The 19,126-nt window shown below is 37.4% G+C and overlaps 1 protein-coding gene across 3 annotated transcripts in view; it reads right to left on the minus strand.

Annotated features, from left to right (window-relative positions):
* The window catches only part of CUL3 (cullin 3), a 113,256-nt gene that overhangs the window by 36,378 nt on the left and 57,752 nt on the right, over positions 1–19,126 (minus strand). For all 3 annotated transcript variants that reach the window (XM_055290796.2, XM_055290798.2, XM_055290797.2), the window contains 3 exons: positions 4,851–5,011; positions 3,775–3,889; positions 1,322–1,550 (listed from right to left, as the gene is read on the minus strand). In XM_055290796.2, the coding sequence (XP_055146771.1) occupies positions 1,322–1,550; positions 3,775–3,889; positions 4,851–5,011 (505 nt within the window). The remainder of the gene's footprint in view (positions 1–1,321; positions 1,551–3,774; positions 3,890–4,850; positions 5,012–19,126) is intronic.

The following is a 19,126-nucleotide window of genomic DNA, read 5'->3' on the forward strand; positions in this document are numbered from 1 at the left end:
TACAAACATTTAACAATTTTAAAACACAAGGTAAGGATTCCATTAGAGATAAACATGGCTCAACTTCCCACCAGCTTTCGTTTTCCTTTCTCTTGTATCCTCCTTCTCTTTATAATTCTCCTTTAAAAAACTTTTTTCATTCCCTACATAGCTCATGACCCCAACAGGCAGTATGTATTTCTTTTACTAAAAAGAAGTGGATAAAATATTGCTTAGATTTCATCTAGGAAACGGGAGAACAAAGGACCATGTCTTTTTTATTTCCTAATACCTTATCAGTGGGTAAAGGCAAAGTTTTTTTTTTTTTTTTGAGAAGGAGTCTCGCTCTTTCACCCAGGCTGGAGTGCAGTGGCGCGATCTTGGCTCACTGCAGGCTCCGTCCCCCGGGGTTCACGCCATTCTCCTGCCTCAGCCTCCCGCGTAGCTGGGACTACAGGCGCCCGCCACCTCGCCCGGCTAATTTTTTTGTATTTTTTAGTAGAGATGGGGTTTCACCGTGTTAGCCAGGATGGTCTCGATCTCCTGACCTTGTGATCCGCCTGCCTCAGCCTCCCAAAGTGCTGGGATTACAGGCGTGAGCCACCGCGCCCGGCCAAGGCAAAGTTTTAAAACAAAGCATCAGAAACTAAGAATAGAGGATATGGTTATTGTTCTTTTAACTTGTGATTTCTTCTAGGATACTTGTCACAATTTTTTTTTTTTTACCCTAGGAAAATAAATAGCTATAAAAAACAAATGTTAGTTATCTCAAAAATGTTCTTTACTTTTATGCACTCCTCCTTCCTCCTTTTCCATTCTGTAACTTCAGTGTTCCCCAAACCAATCTAATTTATCTCAGTATGTCAATATGGAAGACATAGGTATTTTTGCATTTTCAGCACCCTGTCACAACTAAATCCCAAATGAAAGTCTACAAAAATCTTAAGGTGGAAACTTAAGTTTTAAGAGAATCACAAAATCCCAAGAGAGTATGTAGGACTAAAGAGAGCCCACACCCTTTGGTATACAGCAAGTACAGGAATGAATGAGGAGCTCATTGGGCTCACCAATACTATTACACCTTTTATCTTCTGGATTAAGAGAAATGTAAAATGAGACTTAAAGACAGGAAATGCTCAATTCATTAGAAATATCTAAAATCTTCATTAGTAAGACAGAATCAAGCTTGGAAATCCCATCAAAGTTAACAATGGAGACAAATTAACAATACACACCACAACTTCTTGAAAGCTAATATTATCTGCTTTAATTGTAGGAAAATTTAAAAAATATTGATAAGGCAGAAAAAGGATTTAATTATTTTTCAATCGGTAACACTTACCTTCTGTCTTTCCATTTTTCAACATATGTACTAGCCCAGAATTCTCCATTTCAACTATAGTCTTCATGTGCTTGGAAATGAGTTCCCTTTCAACCACCTTTACAATTGGTTCTTCCGTTGATTTGTCAAGGCAGTGCATCACTCGTTCTATTTCTTCATTAATTCTAGCTTCTACTTTCTTTATATATACTGAAGCACTATTTTCTGCTAAAAATTTCTGGCTTTCCATCTGCAATTTAAAAAAACATATTTTTTTAACATAGAAGAAAAGTGTGTTTTTGCTTTTAGCTGGGTTTCTACAGTGTTTATAATAAATCAGCCTAAATAAAATAAGTACTATTAGCATTTTGTGTAATTTCTCATTACACAAAAGACTGATATAGTCTGAATTATATCCTTTAAAGCCTTTGGTATTTACGTAATACTAAATTAAAACATAATCTGTAAGCAATGTTTTTCAAACTGTGCCAATATACTCCAAAAAACAGCAGAAAAAGTAAATACACACCAGTGAGGGTCAAAAGTTTAGAAGCATCTGACTCCAAAATACAGTGGGACGTTCTTTTTTTTTTTTTTTGAGACGGAGTCTTGCTCTGTCGCCCAGGCTGGAGTGCAGTGGCGCGATCTCGGCTGACTGCAAGCTCCGCCTCCTGGGTTCACGCCATTCTCCTGCCTCAGCCTCCCGAGTAGCTGGGACTACAGGCGCCTGCCACGACGCCTGGCTAATTTTTTGTATTTTTTAGTAGAGACGGGGTTTCACTGTGGTCTCGATCTCCCGACCTCATGATCCGCCCACCTCGGCCTCTCAAAGTGCTGGGATTACAAGCGTGAGCCACCGCGCCCGGCCTTGATTTGTTTTCATGTAAAATTATAACCAGAAAGATTCATCATGTTTATCATAAGCTCTGCTGGCATACTGCTGGTTACTTAAGTCTTCCTGCCACCCCACTCCCAGTCTAAAAACAGTAAACATATACACTAAAGTTTGAGAATAAGAGCTTTTAAATAACTATTAATCCTTTTTTCTTTTTTTTTTTTTTGAGACAGAGTCTCGCTCTGTCACCCAGGCTAGAGTGCAGTGGTGTGATCTTGGCTCGCTGCAAGCTCCACCTCCCGGGTCCATGCCATTCTCCTGCCTCAGCCTCCCGAGTAGCTGGGACTACAGGCGCCTGCCACCACGCCCGGCTAATTTTTTTGTATTTTTAGTAGAAATGGGGTTTCACCGTGTTAGCCAGGATGGTCTCAATCTCCTGATATCGTGATCCACTCATCTCAGCCTCCCAAAGAGCTGGGATTACAGGCGTGAGCCACTGCGCCTGGCCAACACTTTAGCTTCCTACTAATACATCTGTTTTGGCAACACTACAAAATTCCTACTGTTAACTGCTCAGGTAGTTACGGTTTTCAGGAAAAATGCCTTGTCACAGTTACCTTATAAATACTATCTTATGTTTACTAGTACTCAGTTATTGTTATTATCATCATTTCGTTACAAATCAGTACCAGTTTAGCTTTACTTTTAGCAATTTAGTTGTTGGACCACTGTTGCAAATTTCTACCAACAGTACCATTGGCCTGTAATATTTTAATCAACAACCTTTAAGGCAAATATGCACTACAGAATCATCCATATCCTTATGTGTGTTTTACTAGTAATTTAAGTGACTAAAAGCCTGCAGATAAGACTTCGTTGGCGATGTACTGCTGTGACTTTATAGTACTTAAATAATTTATAATATTAGATATAGTAAAACGTTAAGGATATTTCTAAGTTTACAGTTTTATAACATACAGTTGACCCTTGAACAACACAAGTTTGAACTGCACAGGTCCATGAAGTGGATTTTCTTCCTCCCCTGACACCTCTTAGACAGCAAGACCAAGCCCTCCTTCTTCTTACTCCTCCTCAGCCTACTCAATGTGAAGACAAGGATGAAGACCTTGATGATCCACTTCCACTTAGTGAACAGTAAATTATAGTTTATCTTCCGTGTAATGGTCTTAATAACACTTTCTTTTCTCTAGCTTACTTTTATTGTAAGAATACAATATGCAATACATATACAAAATATATGCTAATCAACTGTTTATATTACCTGTAAGGTTTTCAGTCAACAGCACACTATTAGTTAAGTTTTTGGGGAGTCAAAAGTTTTATGTGGACTTTCGACTACACAGGGGCGTCAGTGTCCCTATGCCCCACACTGTTCAAGGGTCATCTCTGTTATTTTAAAAACCATGTGCGTAAGTTCAAGCTCTTCAATTTGTTATCGATGAGCTGCTTAACTGGAATGGTCAGAATGTGAGGTAGGTGTGCTGATGGGCATTTTTTGCATACTCCCCTCCCTTAATGGGCCTCAGTTAAAAAAGGTCAAAATAGTTAAATTAGTAACTATATTAAATAACATTAAGAACATCTTAAAAGATTATTTATTTACATTTTCATGGATTACCTGAAAAAATTCTGCAGACATTTCCAAAAAAGGAGCCTCAAAATCTTCTTCATAGACTGATCTTCCTTCGAGACCTAAAATCATTAACATCTGGCAAGCATTTCTTATTGCGCCTCTGTCGAAAAAAGTTATATCATTTCATAATTAAATTACATTAAATAATTCATATAAAAATTACAAAAGAAGTAGGTAAAAATATCTTCAGGACATTTAACTCTTATTGAAGTGACCAATCTCCAATAGGCCACTCATGTAAAACAAAAGGATTTAGCCTAATTTTAAGTTGCAAAGCATATCTTGACTGCACAGCTATTTCTCTCAAGGTGTTCTTACTCCAAAATGTCTAAATATTTCTATGTATTTGAAAACACAGAGAGGCTGTTCATCTGGAAGAAGGGAGACAGGGAGATAGACAGATTAAGCTGTACTGCCAGACACGGGTCCAATATACAGCTACTCCTGGGCAATATAACTTTTTGCACTACATGGATTTTGGACAATCCTGATCAAGAACCAAAGACGAAATAAAAAGAACTTTACACATTTTCATTTAACAGCTGTTCTGAAAACAGATAAGGAGAGAAAAAAATCTTGCATTTCAAGCCACTTTAGCTGCAGCATCACCAAAATGACACTGCAATCATTGTTATGAAGGGGGATGAAATCTGACTTAAAAGGGGCACAGCAGTTCTTAGTCATTTTAGACTATGTTCAATAGTTTTCTTCAAAAATGTTAGGAATGAAGGACAAAAGCCCTTAAAGAAAAAAAAATACAAATGTTATTACACAGAAAAAAAGAAAAAAAATGCTGGCATGAAAAATAAATGAAAAGCCAAAAGTGACTAGCTGAAAAGCATATTAAATAAAAGCTTACATAGTCTCTTCTAAAAATATAAAAGATGTGTGCTTTCAAATTAAATTCTGGGTAACTTAACTCTGATACTATGTTTCTGAGGATTTTCCCAATGTGCTGAACATTCAAGCTTTTATTTATTTTAATAAAACTAAGACAGTGAATCGTTCTCAGGATATAATCACTAAAACCAAAACCACAAGAGTAAAGAGAGAAATTTTACCTGTCTACAACTTCTCCTTTCCGCTCTCTTGCAATCATATCCAATAGAGTTTGCCGTAGATGATCCCTAATACACCCATAACGTACAACTTGATCTCGAAAAATAATTAATCCCAAATTGTAGACATTCTCCACATTATTTTGTTGTACATACACACGGTCCTACAGTTAAAGTCATATAAATGTGAGTACAGTTCTTGTGAACATAATAATTATTGTGTGCTACAATAACAAATAAAGGAAATAAAATTCCAAAAGCAATCATTTTTCAGGTGAGAAACACTTCAAACAATCTTAAGCAATGTGCAACTTTCTAGCACCTCTCAAGTTATATAAAGTTAAGATTTTACAATTGACAATGGCTATAAATGGTGGCCCATTTACCTAAAGAAAAAGGGTAAAAAGCAAGCATCATAGCCAGGAAGAAAAAAGCAGAGTAAAAAAGGTAAATAGTAAGGTAGAACACTTTCTCCCCAAAGCTACAGCATACTCAAACATGGTTCGTTCTTAAATACTGTACCTGAAGATCATATTCTTTGAGGTAAAATTGAGAGCTGAATAAAGTATGGATTTATACAACTTAGATTGATTGTTACTGATAAATATTAAAAGGCTTTAATGCATAAAATAGAACAGCATTAAGTATTACATAATTAAAACACCTCTACTTACTGTCACTTCAAACAGATTATTACTTTCAAGTTCTTACCAACATGATTATAGATATCTCAGTTTATAGAGCACAGATAATCCACAAGTGCTGTGCATTCCCTGAAAATCCATATTGATAGCAAAATACACTGAAATAAAACTACTGTTTTTTGTAATGCACAGAAGGATTAGCAATATAACTCCTTTCTCGTCTCAACAGGGATCTCTCTGGGCTTTGGTGGGTCTGTGAGCCTTCTAAAATTAGTAAGTTATTATATGTTTGTTCACGTTTAAGTACTTTGGAAAGAAAGTCCGTATCTTTCACCAGATTCTTGAAAATGAATCTACAGGTTATAGCTAACAATAAGGTGAACACGAACAGAGCTCTACCATATTAACAATGTAACCAGAATAATATTAATCAACTTTCCAAACTTTTTTTTTTTTTTTTGAGATGGAGTCTCATTCACTCTGTTGTCTGGGCTGGAGTACAGTGGTGCCATCTCGGCTCACTGCAACCTCTTCCTCCTGGGTTCCAGCAATTCTCCTGCCTCAGCCTTCTGAGTAGTTGACATTACAGGCATATACCATCATGCCTGGCTAATTTTTTTATTTCTTTGTGGAGACAGGGTTTCATCAGTTGGCCTGGTCTCGAAAGTCCTGACCTCAAGTGATCTGCCCACCTTGGCCTCCCAAAGTCCTGAGATTACAGCTGTGAGCCACCATGCCCGGCCCCAAACAATTTTAATTAAATTCTCTACATGCAGTCCTTGCTTCATATGACATCATTCCTCCAACCTTCTCCTTTCATTCATCTTGTATGATCGTATACACCTAATGATAAGGAAAGCTATTTTTTATATTATCTTCTTCAGTGCTCACATTTCTACATTCTATATAATCTCGGCACAAGCTCACATTTTTGAAATCTTAACATCAATTTTCATGATTTCAAAATGTTTATTGATGACTTTGAACTTCTTGGACTTCATACTTCCATCCTCAAGATCTTAAATTCCAAGTTTCCCTCTGACCACATCCCTCTTTTTTTTTTTTTTTTTTTTTTTTTTTTTTTTGATACAGGGTGTCGCTCTGTCACCAGGCTGGAGTGCAGTGGTGCGATCTTGGCTCACTGCAACCTCTGCCTCCCAGGTTTAAGCGATTCTCCTGCCTCAGCCTCCTGAGTACCGGGACTACAGGTGCCTGCCACCACGCCCAGCTAATTTTTGTATGTTTAGTAGAGACAGGATTTCATCATGTTGGCCAGGATGGTCTCGATCTCTTGACCTTGTGATCTGCCCGCCTTGGCCTCCCACAATGCTGGGATTACAGGTGCGAGCCTCCGAGCCCAGCCTCCCTCCTTTCTTTTGATGGCTGACACTGTTTTTTTTTTTTTTGAGATGGAGTCTCGCTCTATCGCCAGGCTGGAGTGCAGTGGTGCGATCTCGGCTCACTGCAATCTCTACCTCCCAGGTTCAAGTGATTCTCCTGCCTCAGCCTCCCAAGTAGCTGGGATTACAGGCACCCACCACCAGGCCTGGCTAATTTTTGTATTTTTAGTAAAGACGGGGGTTTCACCATGTGGGCCAGGATGGTCTTGATCTCCTGACCTCGTGATCTACCCGCCTCGGCCTCCCAAAGTGCTGGGATTACAGGTGTGAGCCACCGCCTGTAAACCTCCTCTTTCATCTCACATGACCTCCAGGCCCAACCTTTTCCTACTGTCATAACTAACTGTGTTTTACTTCTCAGCACAGAACAATATGTACATAATAAAAACTAGCATAACTTTAATAATTCAAAAACCAACAAGAATCCCTTTTATTATAAAAATGATCACTATTATTGCTTAAATTAACTATTTTACAAATTTGATTTTTCTAAGTTCTACATATAAGTATATATTGTATAGAAAAGCACCAGAGACAGGAGAATACCTTTTAACCAATGTGATCAAAACCACTATCTGAATGGCTAAAGACAGGTAGTAAAACAGGGAAACTATTAAACATATACACACACTTGCATCCTAAACATTTTAATTTAAAAATATAAACGTTCATTCAGACATCAGGACTTTCTTTGAAAATGAGTCCTGTGACTGAAGCTCAAGATTGTATACATACAGGCCAGGTGTGGTGGCTCATGCCTGTAATCCCAGCACTTGGGGAGGCCGAAGCAGTCGGATTACTTGAGGTCAAGAGTTTGAGACCAGCCTGGCCAATATGGTGAAACCCTGTCTCTACTAAAAATACAAAAATTAGCTGGGCGTGTTGGTGCGCACCTGTAGTCCCAGCTACTTGGGAGGCTGAGGCAGGAGAATCAGTTCAACCCAGTAGACGGAGGCTGCAGTGAGCCGAGACAGTGCCAATGTACTCCAGCCTGGACGACAAAGCAAGACCCCATTTCAAAAAGAAAACAAATAGTGTACTTATAAACACTCATACATAATAAATTGTCTAGCATTCCTAGCTCAGTTTCATTAAGGTGGAGCATGAACTAGAGGCATCTGTGAAGTAATCTGAATGTAAAATCCTTCTAGGTTTTTTTTTTTTTTTTACTATTTTCACTCCAATGTCTTAAATTACCTACACTTAATTCAAACCAGTATGTAGCCATTTGCTTTTATGAAGTCTTTCCAAAGCATCCAATCTAGCTTGCCAAATAAAAAATTATTTTTTCCACAAGATTTTATCAATTTACACAATATTAAATTGTATATTAATAATAAGTACAATTGGAATACACAGGTTTGAAAAACACAACAGAACTTCAATAAGCACAAAGTTCAACTGGTAAGTGAAGAATACGGAAGATTATACTGGAAAAGTAGCCTAACAGTAGTGAGAGAACCTTTTATCGGGATTTGCAGCTAGAATAGAAAGTACTGGCAATTCTGACAAGTCCTTTGTTCACTCCTGCTTTCAGTCTCTATAAATTTCCTTTTCTGGTCATTTCATATAATTATCCCGTAATATATAATCTTTTGTGTCTGATTTCCTTCATTAGGCATAAAGTCTGTAAGGTTTATTAATGTTGTAACATACAACAGTATTTCCTTCTGTTTAGGGCTAAACAGCACTCCATTGCATGGATACCCCACATTTTGCTTATCTATAAGCTGATGGATACTTTGACTTGTTTCCATTTTTTGTCTATTACAAATAATGTGGCTATAAACATTCGGGTACAATATTTTTGTGGACATATGCTTTCATTTTTCTTGGGTGGATTCTAAGAGGAATTACTGGGCTGTATGGAAATTATCAAACTTTTCTAAGGGGGATCTATCACTTATGGTAACTTTTTAAATACAAAACCTCTAATAATAAGAATAATATTTGATGTGAAGTTAGGAATTCTTTATATGATCCTGGCTCTACTGTTAACTGGCTATGTGACCTTAAGTAAGTCACTCATTCATTGTGGCCCTCAGTTAAACAAACGGCTGGTAAAGATAATCCCTAAAACATTAATATCATTTCCTATGAAACTTAATCCTCTCACCAAAAAATAATATACACACAGGATCAAATACATGTATACTTCACTACTTCTTCCCTTTCTATTTGTTACTGGTCTCCCAGGGCTTGGATTTCCTGTCCCAACTTTAAGCACAGTGATGGTATCGCTACTAAAGGAGGTAAATCTATTACTTTATGGCCTACAATGTCTGCTATCTAAAGCCCTCTGGCAAAAAGGCAGAAAGACATCAGTCAGAACTGATGAATTCTTCAGGAATGCTGTGTATAGAGGAAAATGATGCTTCAGTAAAGGAAGCCAAGGCATGTGATGAGAACACATACAGTTTTGAGCACCCCAATCCAGAAATCTGAAATCTAAAATTCTCCAAACTCTGAAACTCTGAGCATCAACATGATGCCACAAGTAAATTCCACAACTGACCTCATGCATCGGGTTGCAGCCAAAACTTTATTTCATGTACAAATTACTTATTGTACAAAATTACCTTTGGGCTATGTATATAAAACATAAATGAATTTTATGTTTAGCACATGGGTTCCATCCCCACAATCTCTCATTATGTATATGCAAATATTCCAAAATCCCCCCAAAATGAGAAATCTGAAAACACTTATGGTCACAAGCATTTCGGATAAGAGATAAAATCAACCTGAATCTGGAAGGTGTAGGCAGAACATAGAATGTTTAAAGCCATGGGTTACTGTGGTGTAAGAGCTAAGCCTTTGTCTTTCAACTTGAGACTGTCAAGATGTGTGTGATTATAATTAAATGACATATAATATTAAGAAAAACTTGATAACCCTAAAATTTCATTATAGATAAAAAAGAGCTAATCAATGGAGAAGAAACACAGAAACTTAAGTGTGGCTCTATAAAACTATTAATAGTAATACTAAATAATCATTTATATTAAATGTCTGACATGTATGATTAATTACCATCACGTACAATTAAGGGTACAAATGCGTAACCCTTGAGTATTTGTGTGCATATGTTAAACAGAAATGCATACATATATTCACAGTAAACTTGTGATATGCACATGATATGATTCTAATATCATTTAAATTCTTGTGAGGTTTTAATTTTTATGTGTCTGTTTTTTAAGATTTTTTTAAAAGTCCCAGCTCCGGTTAACCTCTAACTAGCAATCTCAAAGTATGAACAAGATTTTAAAAATCATTCCAAAAGAGAAAAAAAAAATTAAAGACTGATTTTAAAATGTCTTAATCCCAGGCTTTGACCAAAATGTAGTATGAGTTTGACATTAGTCACTTATCTACTAAAGAGAGCTTAGCAGAGATAGAAAGTTGGTGGCTTTTTCTATTTGCCTTTTTAAAGCCAAAAACAGGCATTTTAAATATAAAATGTTCTGAAAAACATGTTCGAAAGCCTAATGTGAGTCAAGCATTATATTTACATAAAGGGATGTGAGTTTCATCACCACAGAGATAAATCACATTTTAAATCTCTATTTACAGTTCTCTCTCAAGGGTTGCTATTCCTTGGCCAAGCAGGCCTGCAATGAGCAAAAACTTTCACAACCTAGGTGGACCTGTGGTGAGAGACAGGAGCCAATGGTGGGGACCCATCTCATGACCCCCTTTTCACAGCTGGTTCTGCATCTGACTTCATCCATACAGTAAGCTTCATAAACCAACTTCATTTGTAACGTAAGCACTTCATTTGTAACATAATATCTATCTCACAATGCTATTCCACTCATTTCTACTTCTAGTCCTGAAAATAAATAGCTTTTAAGACCAACTTCCCTGCCAAGAACTATAAAGGCTGGATAAAAAAATACAAAAGCACCACCTGTTTTAAAACATCAACTAGGACAGGCAGGTCTCCAGGAGTTGGAGTGGAGGGAGATGGAGTCTTTCTAAGCCACAAGAAAAGGAAAGCTCAACCAGGTGACCTCCATGGAAAACTCCTGCAAATGCTTACTCAAGGCCTAGGGCTCTTTGCATGCCCAGAAGCCACGAGGACACCAACAAAATGCTTGGCCCTACAAGACCACAGATAGTACTACTTCCACCATCTTGGCAAAGATGTGCCTTTTCCTCTTCACCCTACCAACATATCTAAATAGTTAAATGACATATAAGAAATCAAATTCAGCACATAAAAGTATGCTCAAAGGTGTCAAGACACACAATGCAAAAATACAGTTCCTATTGAAGCTAAACCTACGCAAAGTCAAGGGGTATCTCTTAAAGTGCGCTAAATTGTTTCATTACTCACGGAATGGCATTACAAACAAATTAAATAAAAAGTTAAAATAAAAACAAATGTGAAAATGAAGTTCAAAAAAACAACTTAACTCTTACTACTTAATTTACTTGCAAGAAAAAGTTTAGTAAATATTTTTAATAGTCATATGTTACAGAAAAGCAAGCTAGGATAAATGGGTTCTGGGCAAAATCAATGGTGCACCCAAGGAAAGAAACAACTTAAAAATTGTTATTTTATCATTCCTATCTAATGTTTCATTTGTAACTATGAGTAAACAGGTGTTTGAGAACAAATTCTAAAACTAACCTTTGGGTCACATTCAACTCTGAAAGCTTAGTATAAATATAAATACAAGAGTCCTCTGGTTCTATTACAAAGTTTAAGGGAGCTTTTAATAACATGTTTGCTTTAAAGTCCAGTAGTTTGGTACTTTTTTTTTTTTTGGGACAGAGTCTCGCTCTGTTGCCCAGGCTGGAGTGCAGTGGCACGATCTTGGCTCACTGCAACCTCCGCCTCCCAGGTTCAAGTGATCCTCCTGCCTCAGCCCCGCTAGTAGCTGGGATTACAGGCATGTGCCACCATGCCCGGCTAATTTTTGTATTTTCCGTAAAGTCAGGGTTTCACCATGTTGGGCCAGGCTGGTCTCGAACTGCTGACCAGCCTCGGCCTCTCAAAGTAGTTCAGTACTTTTAATACTACTCCTAATAGACCAAGGATGGTTATTTATTAGTACTCATTCATCTGTCCTCTGCCTGGTCCCACATATGGCCAGCAGTAGCTATTTATTTAGGGGAAAAAAAAAGTTAAACAATGTGTGAATTCCTGTGAAAGTTGGTTTTTTTAGCTAACTGTCAAGCTGGCTAATCAAACTCTTAAATAGTTCTTCTTTCAGTTTCTTATCCTCATACTAAGAACATCTGTAACTGTTTGTGTCTACTACTGTAAAAGAGAATAGGAAAAGACAAATGTAAACAGGGTTAAAAAACCTTTATAAATATTAAATACTTACTCTGCTAGTAAGCTAGAGATAAACCCTGAAAAGTTAAACTCACATTTAAAATTAAAAAAAAAAAGAGGCAAATAACTCTATGGCATGTCTTTCAGAACATGTTAGAACCTGCCTTACCAAATTTAATCACTAAGGTAATCCTCTATTAACAAGTAATAAAATATTTTCAAACAGAGTTCACTTTCGAATCATGAAATAAATACAGATTTAAAAAGGTTTAACACAATGAAGACAGAAATAGAAAAATTTTAAATGAGCAGAAAAGTAGCAAAAAGTTTCTACTGCAGAATCATAATGGGGGAAAAAGTCTAATTATAATTAGATCAAAGTTTAAAGAACTGTCTCAATACTTTCCGTGATACCAGTAACTGACTACACTTCTAAAACAGCACCAGTAACATATGAATTAGTAAACTGTACAAATAAACATTTCTAGATATATAAATATTACTGATAAATTTGGTAGAGAAGCATATGATATGGTGTCAAAAAACCTGGTGTAGGCTTAGCCACTACTGAAAAGCTCAGAGTTTCCACCACAGTAAAAATTTTCTTAAAATCTTTCTTGGAAGGCCAAGGCGGGTGGATCACGAGGTCAGGAGATCGAGACCATCCTGGCTAACACAGTGAAATCCTGTCTCTACTAAAAAATACAAAAAAAATAGCCAGGGCGTGGTGGCGGGAGCCTGTAGCCCAGCTACTTGGGAGGCTGAGGCAGGAGAATGGTATGAACCCGGGAGGCGGAGCTTGCAGTGAGTCAAGATCCTGCCACTGCACTCCAGCCTGGGTGACAGGGTGAGACACTGTCTCAAAAAAAAAAAAAAAAAGAAAAAAAAAATCCTTCTCAGGGGTCTGAAAAATTTTAACAAGAAAAACAGTTGTGAAAACATTTTATTTAAAAATAATTTCCATTTAAGAATTGTCTACCAAGATAGTGGACAAATCAAATCCATGTTTCTCTAAAGTTGTGTAAACTGCAATAATTAATAAAATAAAAACACTGTTCTCTACTTCAAATTTAATAATCTAGAGGTCAGAGAAAAAAAAAACAGTTAATTACACTTTGAGGTCTTAGAGCAATGAATTTATAAGACTATCTTTCAGGAAAGAAGACCTGTATTAGAGAAGCAATACAATTCAGTGGTTAAGAGCACTGATTCAAGAACCAGATAGCCTCTGTTTCAGTCTTGTCTCTGCCATTTACTAGGTGTGACCTTAGTATCTGTCTCAGTTGCCTCATCTGTAAAATAACATCTACCTCAAAATGTTATTCCACCTTTAGTACTGAAAGAAAAGCTTTTGTAAGACCAACTCCCCTGGAAGAACAACTATAAAAGCTGGATGAAAATAAAAAACTACCACCTCATACCCATTAGAAGAGTTATTATCAAAAAAAACCACAAAACACAAAATAAAAAACACAAGTTTTGACAAGAATGTGGAGAAATTAGAGCTCTCGTGCACTGTTGGTGGGAACCTAAGATGGTATAGCTGCTGTGGAAAGCAATATAGCAGTTTCTAAAAAAATTACAAAAACAATTAACACAGGATCCACTACTTCCACTTCAGGGTATATACCCAAAAGAAATGAAAGCACAGTCTTGAAGAGGTATTTGTACATTCGTGTTCATAGCAACATTATTCACAGTAGCCAAAAGGTGAAAACAACTCAAGTGTCCATCAACAGATGAACAGATAAACAAAATGCGGTCTACACATACAATGCAGTATTATGCAACCCTAGAAAGGAAGTAAACTCTCACATATGCCATAATATGATGAACCTTAAGGACATGCTAAGTGAAATACGCCAGTCACAAAGGGACAAACACCTTATGATTCCACTTACGTGAGGTAATGAGTGATCAAATCATAAACAGAGAAGGTAGAACGGTAGCTGGCAGAGGCTTAGTGGAGGGGAAAATGGAAAGTTACTGTTTAGTGGGTAAGAATTTCAGTTTCGCAAGATGAAAAGAATTCTGGAGAGGATGGTGTTAACAGCTCTGTACAACAATATGAACATACACTTAATAGCTCTGAACTGCACACTTAAGGGTAGGATGGTAAATTTTATATGTATTTGACCACAATTAAAAAAACAAACCAAAAACCCCCAGTGTTTAAAAGCATCAAGACTAACAAAGGCAACCTAGACTTGTGGGGCCAAGATTCCGGGAAAAGGCAAACATACTGAGAGGAGTCCCATACCAGCCTTCACTGGTTCCCTTCAGTCACTTGCTGTATTTGGAGGACTGGAAATAAGAGCCCAACCAGAAAGACAAAAGTGGGGTTGGTTACCAAGCAGCTAGGACTGAAGAGGTCAAGGTTCTGAAGAGGAGAGAAATACAAAGAGCCGCAAATTCTGCAAGAAATTTTTCACTGAGATGTTTACTGATACAGCACCCTAAGCAAGGGGTGATGACACCAAGAATCCAAACAGAAAGTATCAAAAGGAGGCTGAAGATCTGTGCTGAAGAGATAACTGTTAGAATTCTAGGAACATTAATTCAGAAGGCAACCCAGCAAACACCTCGGGCTTTCTTTCAGTTCAGACCCCAGAGGAACTATGCTCTGTGAATAGTTGTCTCCTGGAAATAAAGGCAAACTGTTAACAGACCAACGCTAACTAAAAGCTAGCCTCAACTAGATCATGGTGAGCTGACTGTACTTTACCTGCCTGCCGGAACAAAATTAAATTTACTTTGGAGGAAGGTATCATCCAGGGCCTCCACAATTTTTCACACATAATACTGGAATTCAAATTTTAAAACACCATGCTTGCCCCTTTCCCCCACAAAACAAAACAAAAACAACCCAGGATCAAAAGTATAAAAACCAAAGGGGAAAAACCCTAAGAAGTCAAAATGTTCTAAGACCTTTGCCCTACCCAGAAAGTGGTTAAGAAACAAAACAAAAAACTAATCTAATGCATATTATCTCTAAGGTAACTACTAAAATAATAATAACATGTAAATAATAAGCTAATGGGGGGTGGGGGTAATAAAATACACTTATTAATCTAAAGAAAGCAAAAAAAAAAGCTGAGGAAAGTAACAAAGAACAGATGAGACAGAAAAAAATAGGACAGTAAATTTAAACCCAAATGTACCAGTAATTATTTTAAATGTAAACAAACTAAATGCTTCAATACATAGAACAAGTGATACACCTTAAAACTCTGAGTTTATCATAAACTATTAAACAGTCAATTAATGTAATTCTTTTGCACTGAGGTGATTGATAGAGCACAGTGGTGAAGACCATGAGCTTTAGAATCAAATTCTAAATTCAAATTTGAATCAAAAATCAAACACTGCAAATTCAAAGGCTTAAACCCAATGTTCTACTCCAGTTATTCAGTAAATGTATGATTTTGGCAGGTTAATCTCTCTAACCTCATTCTTAATCTTTCTAACCTCAGTTTTTCATTCACAAAAATGGAGATAACATTCAACTTTAAGGTCAAGTATTTAAAACATGTGGCACAGTGATACAGGTATGTAATAAACGATATCTGTTGTTATGTATTCGTAAAAACATTCATCTTCAAAGAAACACAATAAATTTTTTTTGTTTTATTGATCTCCTGAAGTATTGCTTAAAAATAAAAATAATGATAAGATAATAATATTGTTACGATTAAATAAATTAACATACATAAAGTGCTTAAACAGTGCCTGGCGTGCACCAACAGTGAAAGTATTATTTGCTCTTTTGAGTAGCAGTGTTGGGGAGACTTACAGCCAAAGAAGGCTTATATTAACCTACTTGAAGAGTTCCTAAAGAAACTGTGATCAACTTAATCTACCCTGTTTTCTTCCTTCATTATCATAATTCCTCAGACACCACACCTAGCTGTTCATTTTCAGTTTTAAGATGGTATAAAACTTAAGAGCTAAAAGGGCTCTAACATTTAAAATAATCTAATCAACATATCCTTACAGATTCCATAGATAGGTTTCAGGCACCCATAAACCCCTTGAAACTGCACAAAGTATGTGTTCTATGGTATGTGCATGCACACATGCCTGCCTCTTCCAGGAGAGAGTTCACGAAATATGACCATTTTCCAAAGGATCTATGACTCCCAAAAGATAACAATCAGATCTCTTGTCCAATAATTTTACAGATACGGAAACAAGAGTCTTGAGAGGGTAAATAACTTAAGCAAATTAATGACAAAGCAGGAACTAGTTTCTCAATTCACATTAAACATTTTTCTCACTACTCCAAACTTCCTATATACATTGACAGAGTCCACTTTATGTACACAAGTTCATTCCCTTTACTCTATCAAGATGTGATGTATTTCTGGGCTGGGCACTGTGGCTCATGCCTGTAATTCCAGCACTTTGGAAGGCTGAAGCAGGTGGATCACCTGAGGTCGAAAGTTCGAGACCAGTCTGGCCAACGTGGTGAACCCCGTCTTTAAGAAAAATACAAAAAAATTAGCTGGACGTGGTGGTGGGCGCCTGTAATCCCAGCTACTCGGGAGGCTGAGGCAGGAGAATCGCTTGAACCTGGGAGGCAGAGGCTGCAGATTGCGCCACTGCACTCCAGCCTGGGTGACAGAAGGAGACTCCGTCTCAAAAAAAAAAAAAAAAAAAAAAAAAAAAGAAAAGAAAAGGAAAAGAAATAATGTGCTCTATTTCTGACCACAGGCAGTGTAAACACTGCATACTTGCCTTCCTAAACTTAATGTCATGGACTGCTAAAAACATCACTGCATACACCCAGAAAACAGTTCACAAGGCACAGCAATCAAGTTCATCATTCTCCAACCTGGGCGACAGAGCAAGACTAAGTCTCAAAAAAAAAAAAAAAAAAGTTTACTGTTCTATTAATCTGTTTCAGATAGGGGCTGAAGAATATTAAATAACATTTTTAAGTAGAAAGAAAAATAAAATAAAAAAGAAGCAGGAATTTAAGGAAGGAAGAAACCCTTATTATCAGGCACATTCTTAACCTTTACAGTATTTCATGATGCCCTGGTTTCCTTGACAGAAGGCCTAGCACTTGGCTTCTAACTATAAAAAGATGCCGGGGTACTGGATACTGGTCAGTCATAGCTATAAAAATTAGAGCATGAGGCCGGGCGTGGTGGCTCACGCTTGTAATCCCAGCACTTTGGGAGGCCGAGGTGGGCGGATCATGAGGTCAGGAGATCGAGACCACGGTGTTTACCGTCTCTACTAAAAATACAAAAAATTAGCCGGGCGTGGTGGCAGGCGCCTGTAGTCCCAGCTATTTGGAGAGGCTGAGGCAGGAGAATGGCGTGAACCCGGGAGGCGGAGCTTGCAGTGAGCCGAGACTGCTCCACTGCACTCCAGCCTGGGCGACAGAGCGAGACTCCGTCTCAAAGAAAAAAAAAAAAAAAAAAAATTAGAGCACAAATGGGGAAAGCCTGTCTTAAAAAGACCTTTCTTACAAAAGCAAAGTCAGTCAAAACGTTGAAGAGGTATAGCCCAAAAGTCACTGCATCCTATTTCTTCTAGTACATCATTCTGAAAGCAGAGAAGGTGCCAGGAAAATTCTTAATCTATCTGTGCTTTTCCAGAATATAGTTATTTTCAAAATTCTCTAAATGTGCAACCTAGAATATTGTGAACAAACTTTTTAAAGAGCTAAAATCGTCAAAATCTACATGAGAAAATACAGACCCACAGACTCCATCATCTCTATGTTCTCATCCTATCTTCTGGCCTCCAAAAAGGCACACAAATTCTCCACAGTAGCTTTATCAAATAGAGTATAGTATTCATCTAAACTCTGCTCCTTGCCACCTATTACCTTTGGTTCGCACTATGAGAAACATTCGCACCACAACATTCGCACTAATGAGCAACCTGACACACTACTTAAAGATGCCTAAATTTTAATCTTGCATTTTATCAAGATTCCCTCCAGCCACACATTGATATAAGCAAACCTTGAACCTCATCATTAGAAGACATCAAATAACTCTGGCATTGAAGATCATCTTTTTCTTCCCACCTGTCCTACTTTGTTACACTTGAATGATCCCGTTTCTCATTCTCACTAGATCTCCAGGTCTACTGATCCCAAATACGTAATACTTCTATTACATGGACGATATGAGATTCACTTGCTTCCTTTAATAGCACAGACCCACAGCAACCATTTAAAAAATGCTACTATCTTAGAATTCTCCCCCACACCCAAGAGGGAAAATTCTATCAGTGGGTCTTCCTTATTTTGAACACTCTTCTCTGAGGCTAAGTACCCTGGAAAAAGGACAAACTCTAACTGGCTCCACTATATAAAATTTGTGCCAACTCACCTAAATTATCCCCTCACAACTATAGATAATCCATTTATTTACACCTACTTGATCACAGCACAGTGAGCATTCCATTTTTTTCCTTGTATTAGTTTCTTATTGCTGCTGTAAAAATTACCACAAATTTGTGGTTTATCTCTTCTCTTATATTCTAGAATTCAGAAAACTGAAATCAGTTTCAGAGGGCTAAAGCAAAGATGCTGGCAGGGCTGGCTCCTTCTGGAGGCTCTCAGGGAGCATCCATTTCCTTGCTTTTCTAGTGGCCATCTGTCTTCTTTGACTAGTGCCCCCTCCTCCATTTTCAAAGTGCATCACTCCAGTCTGTTTCTACAATCATATCACCTTTTTTCTCTGACTGACTGTTTCATCTCTCTGGTAAGAACCAGTATGATTACATCAGTTCTAGGGGAACAGGCCGGGATAATCTCATCTAAATATCCGTAACATAATCACATCTGCAAAGTCCCTTTTGCCATATAAAGGTAATATTCCCAGGTTTCAATGATTAGTCATGGACATATTTTGGGATTGGGGGGCTAGGGGGTAGCCTACCACACTCCTTAAGGGCTCAACAACTCACATGCTTCTGTCA

Source organism: Symphalangus syndactylus, chromosome 8 (genome assembly GCF_028878055.3).
Source record: "Symphalangus syndactylus isolate Jambi chromosome 8, NHGRI_mSymSyn1-v2.1_pri, whole genome shotgun sequence".
NCBI classification, from domain to species: domain Eukaryota; kingdom Metazoa; phylum Chordata; class Mammalia; order Primates; family Hylobatidae; genus Symphalangus; species Symphalangus syndactylus.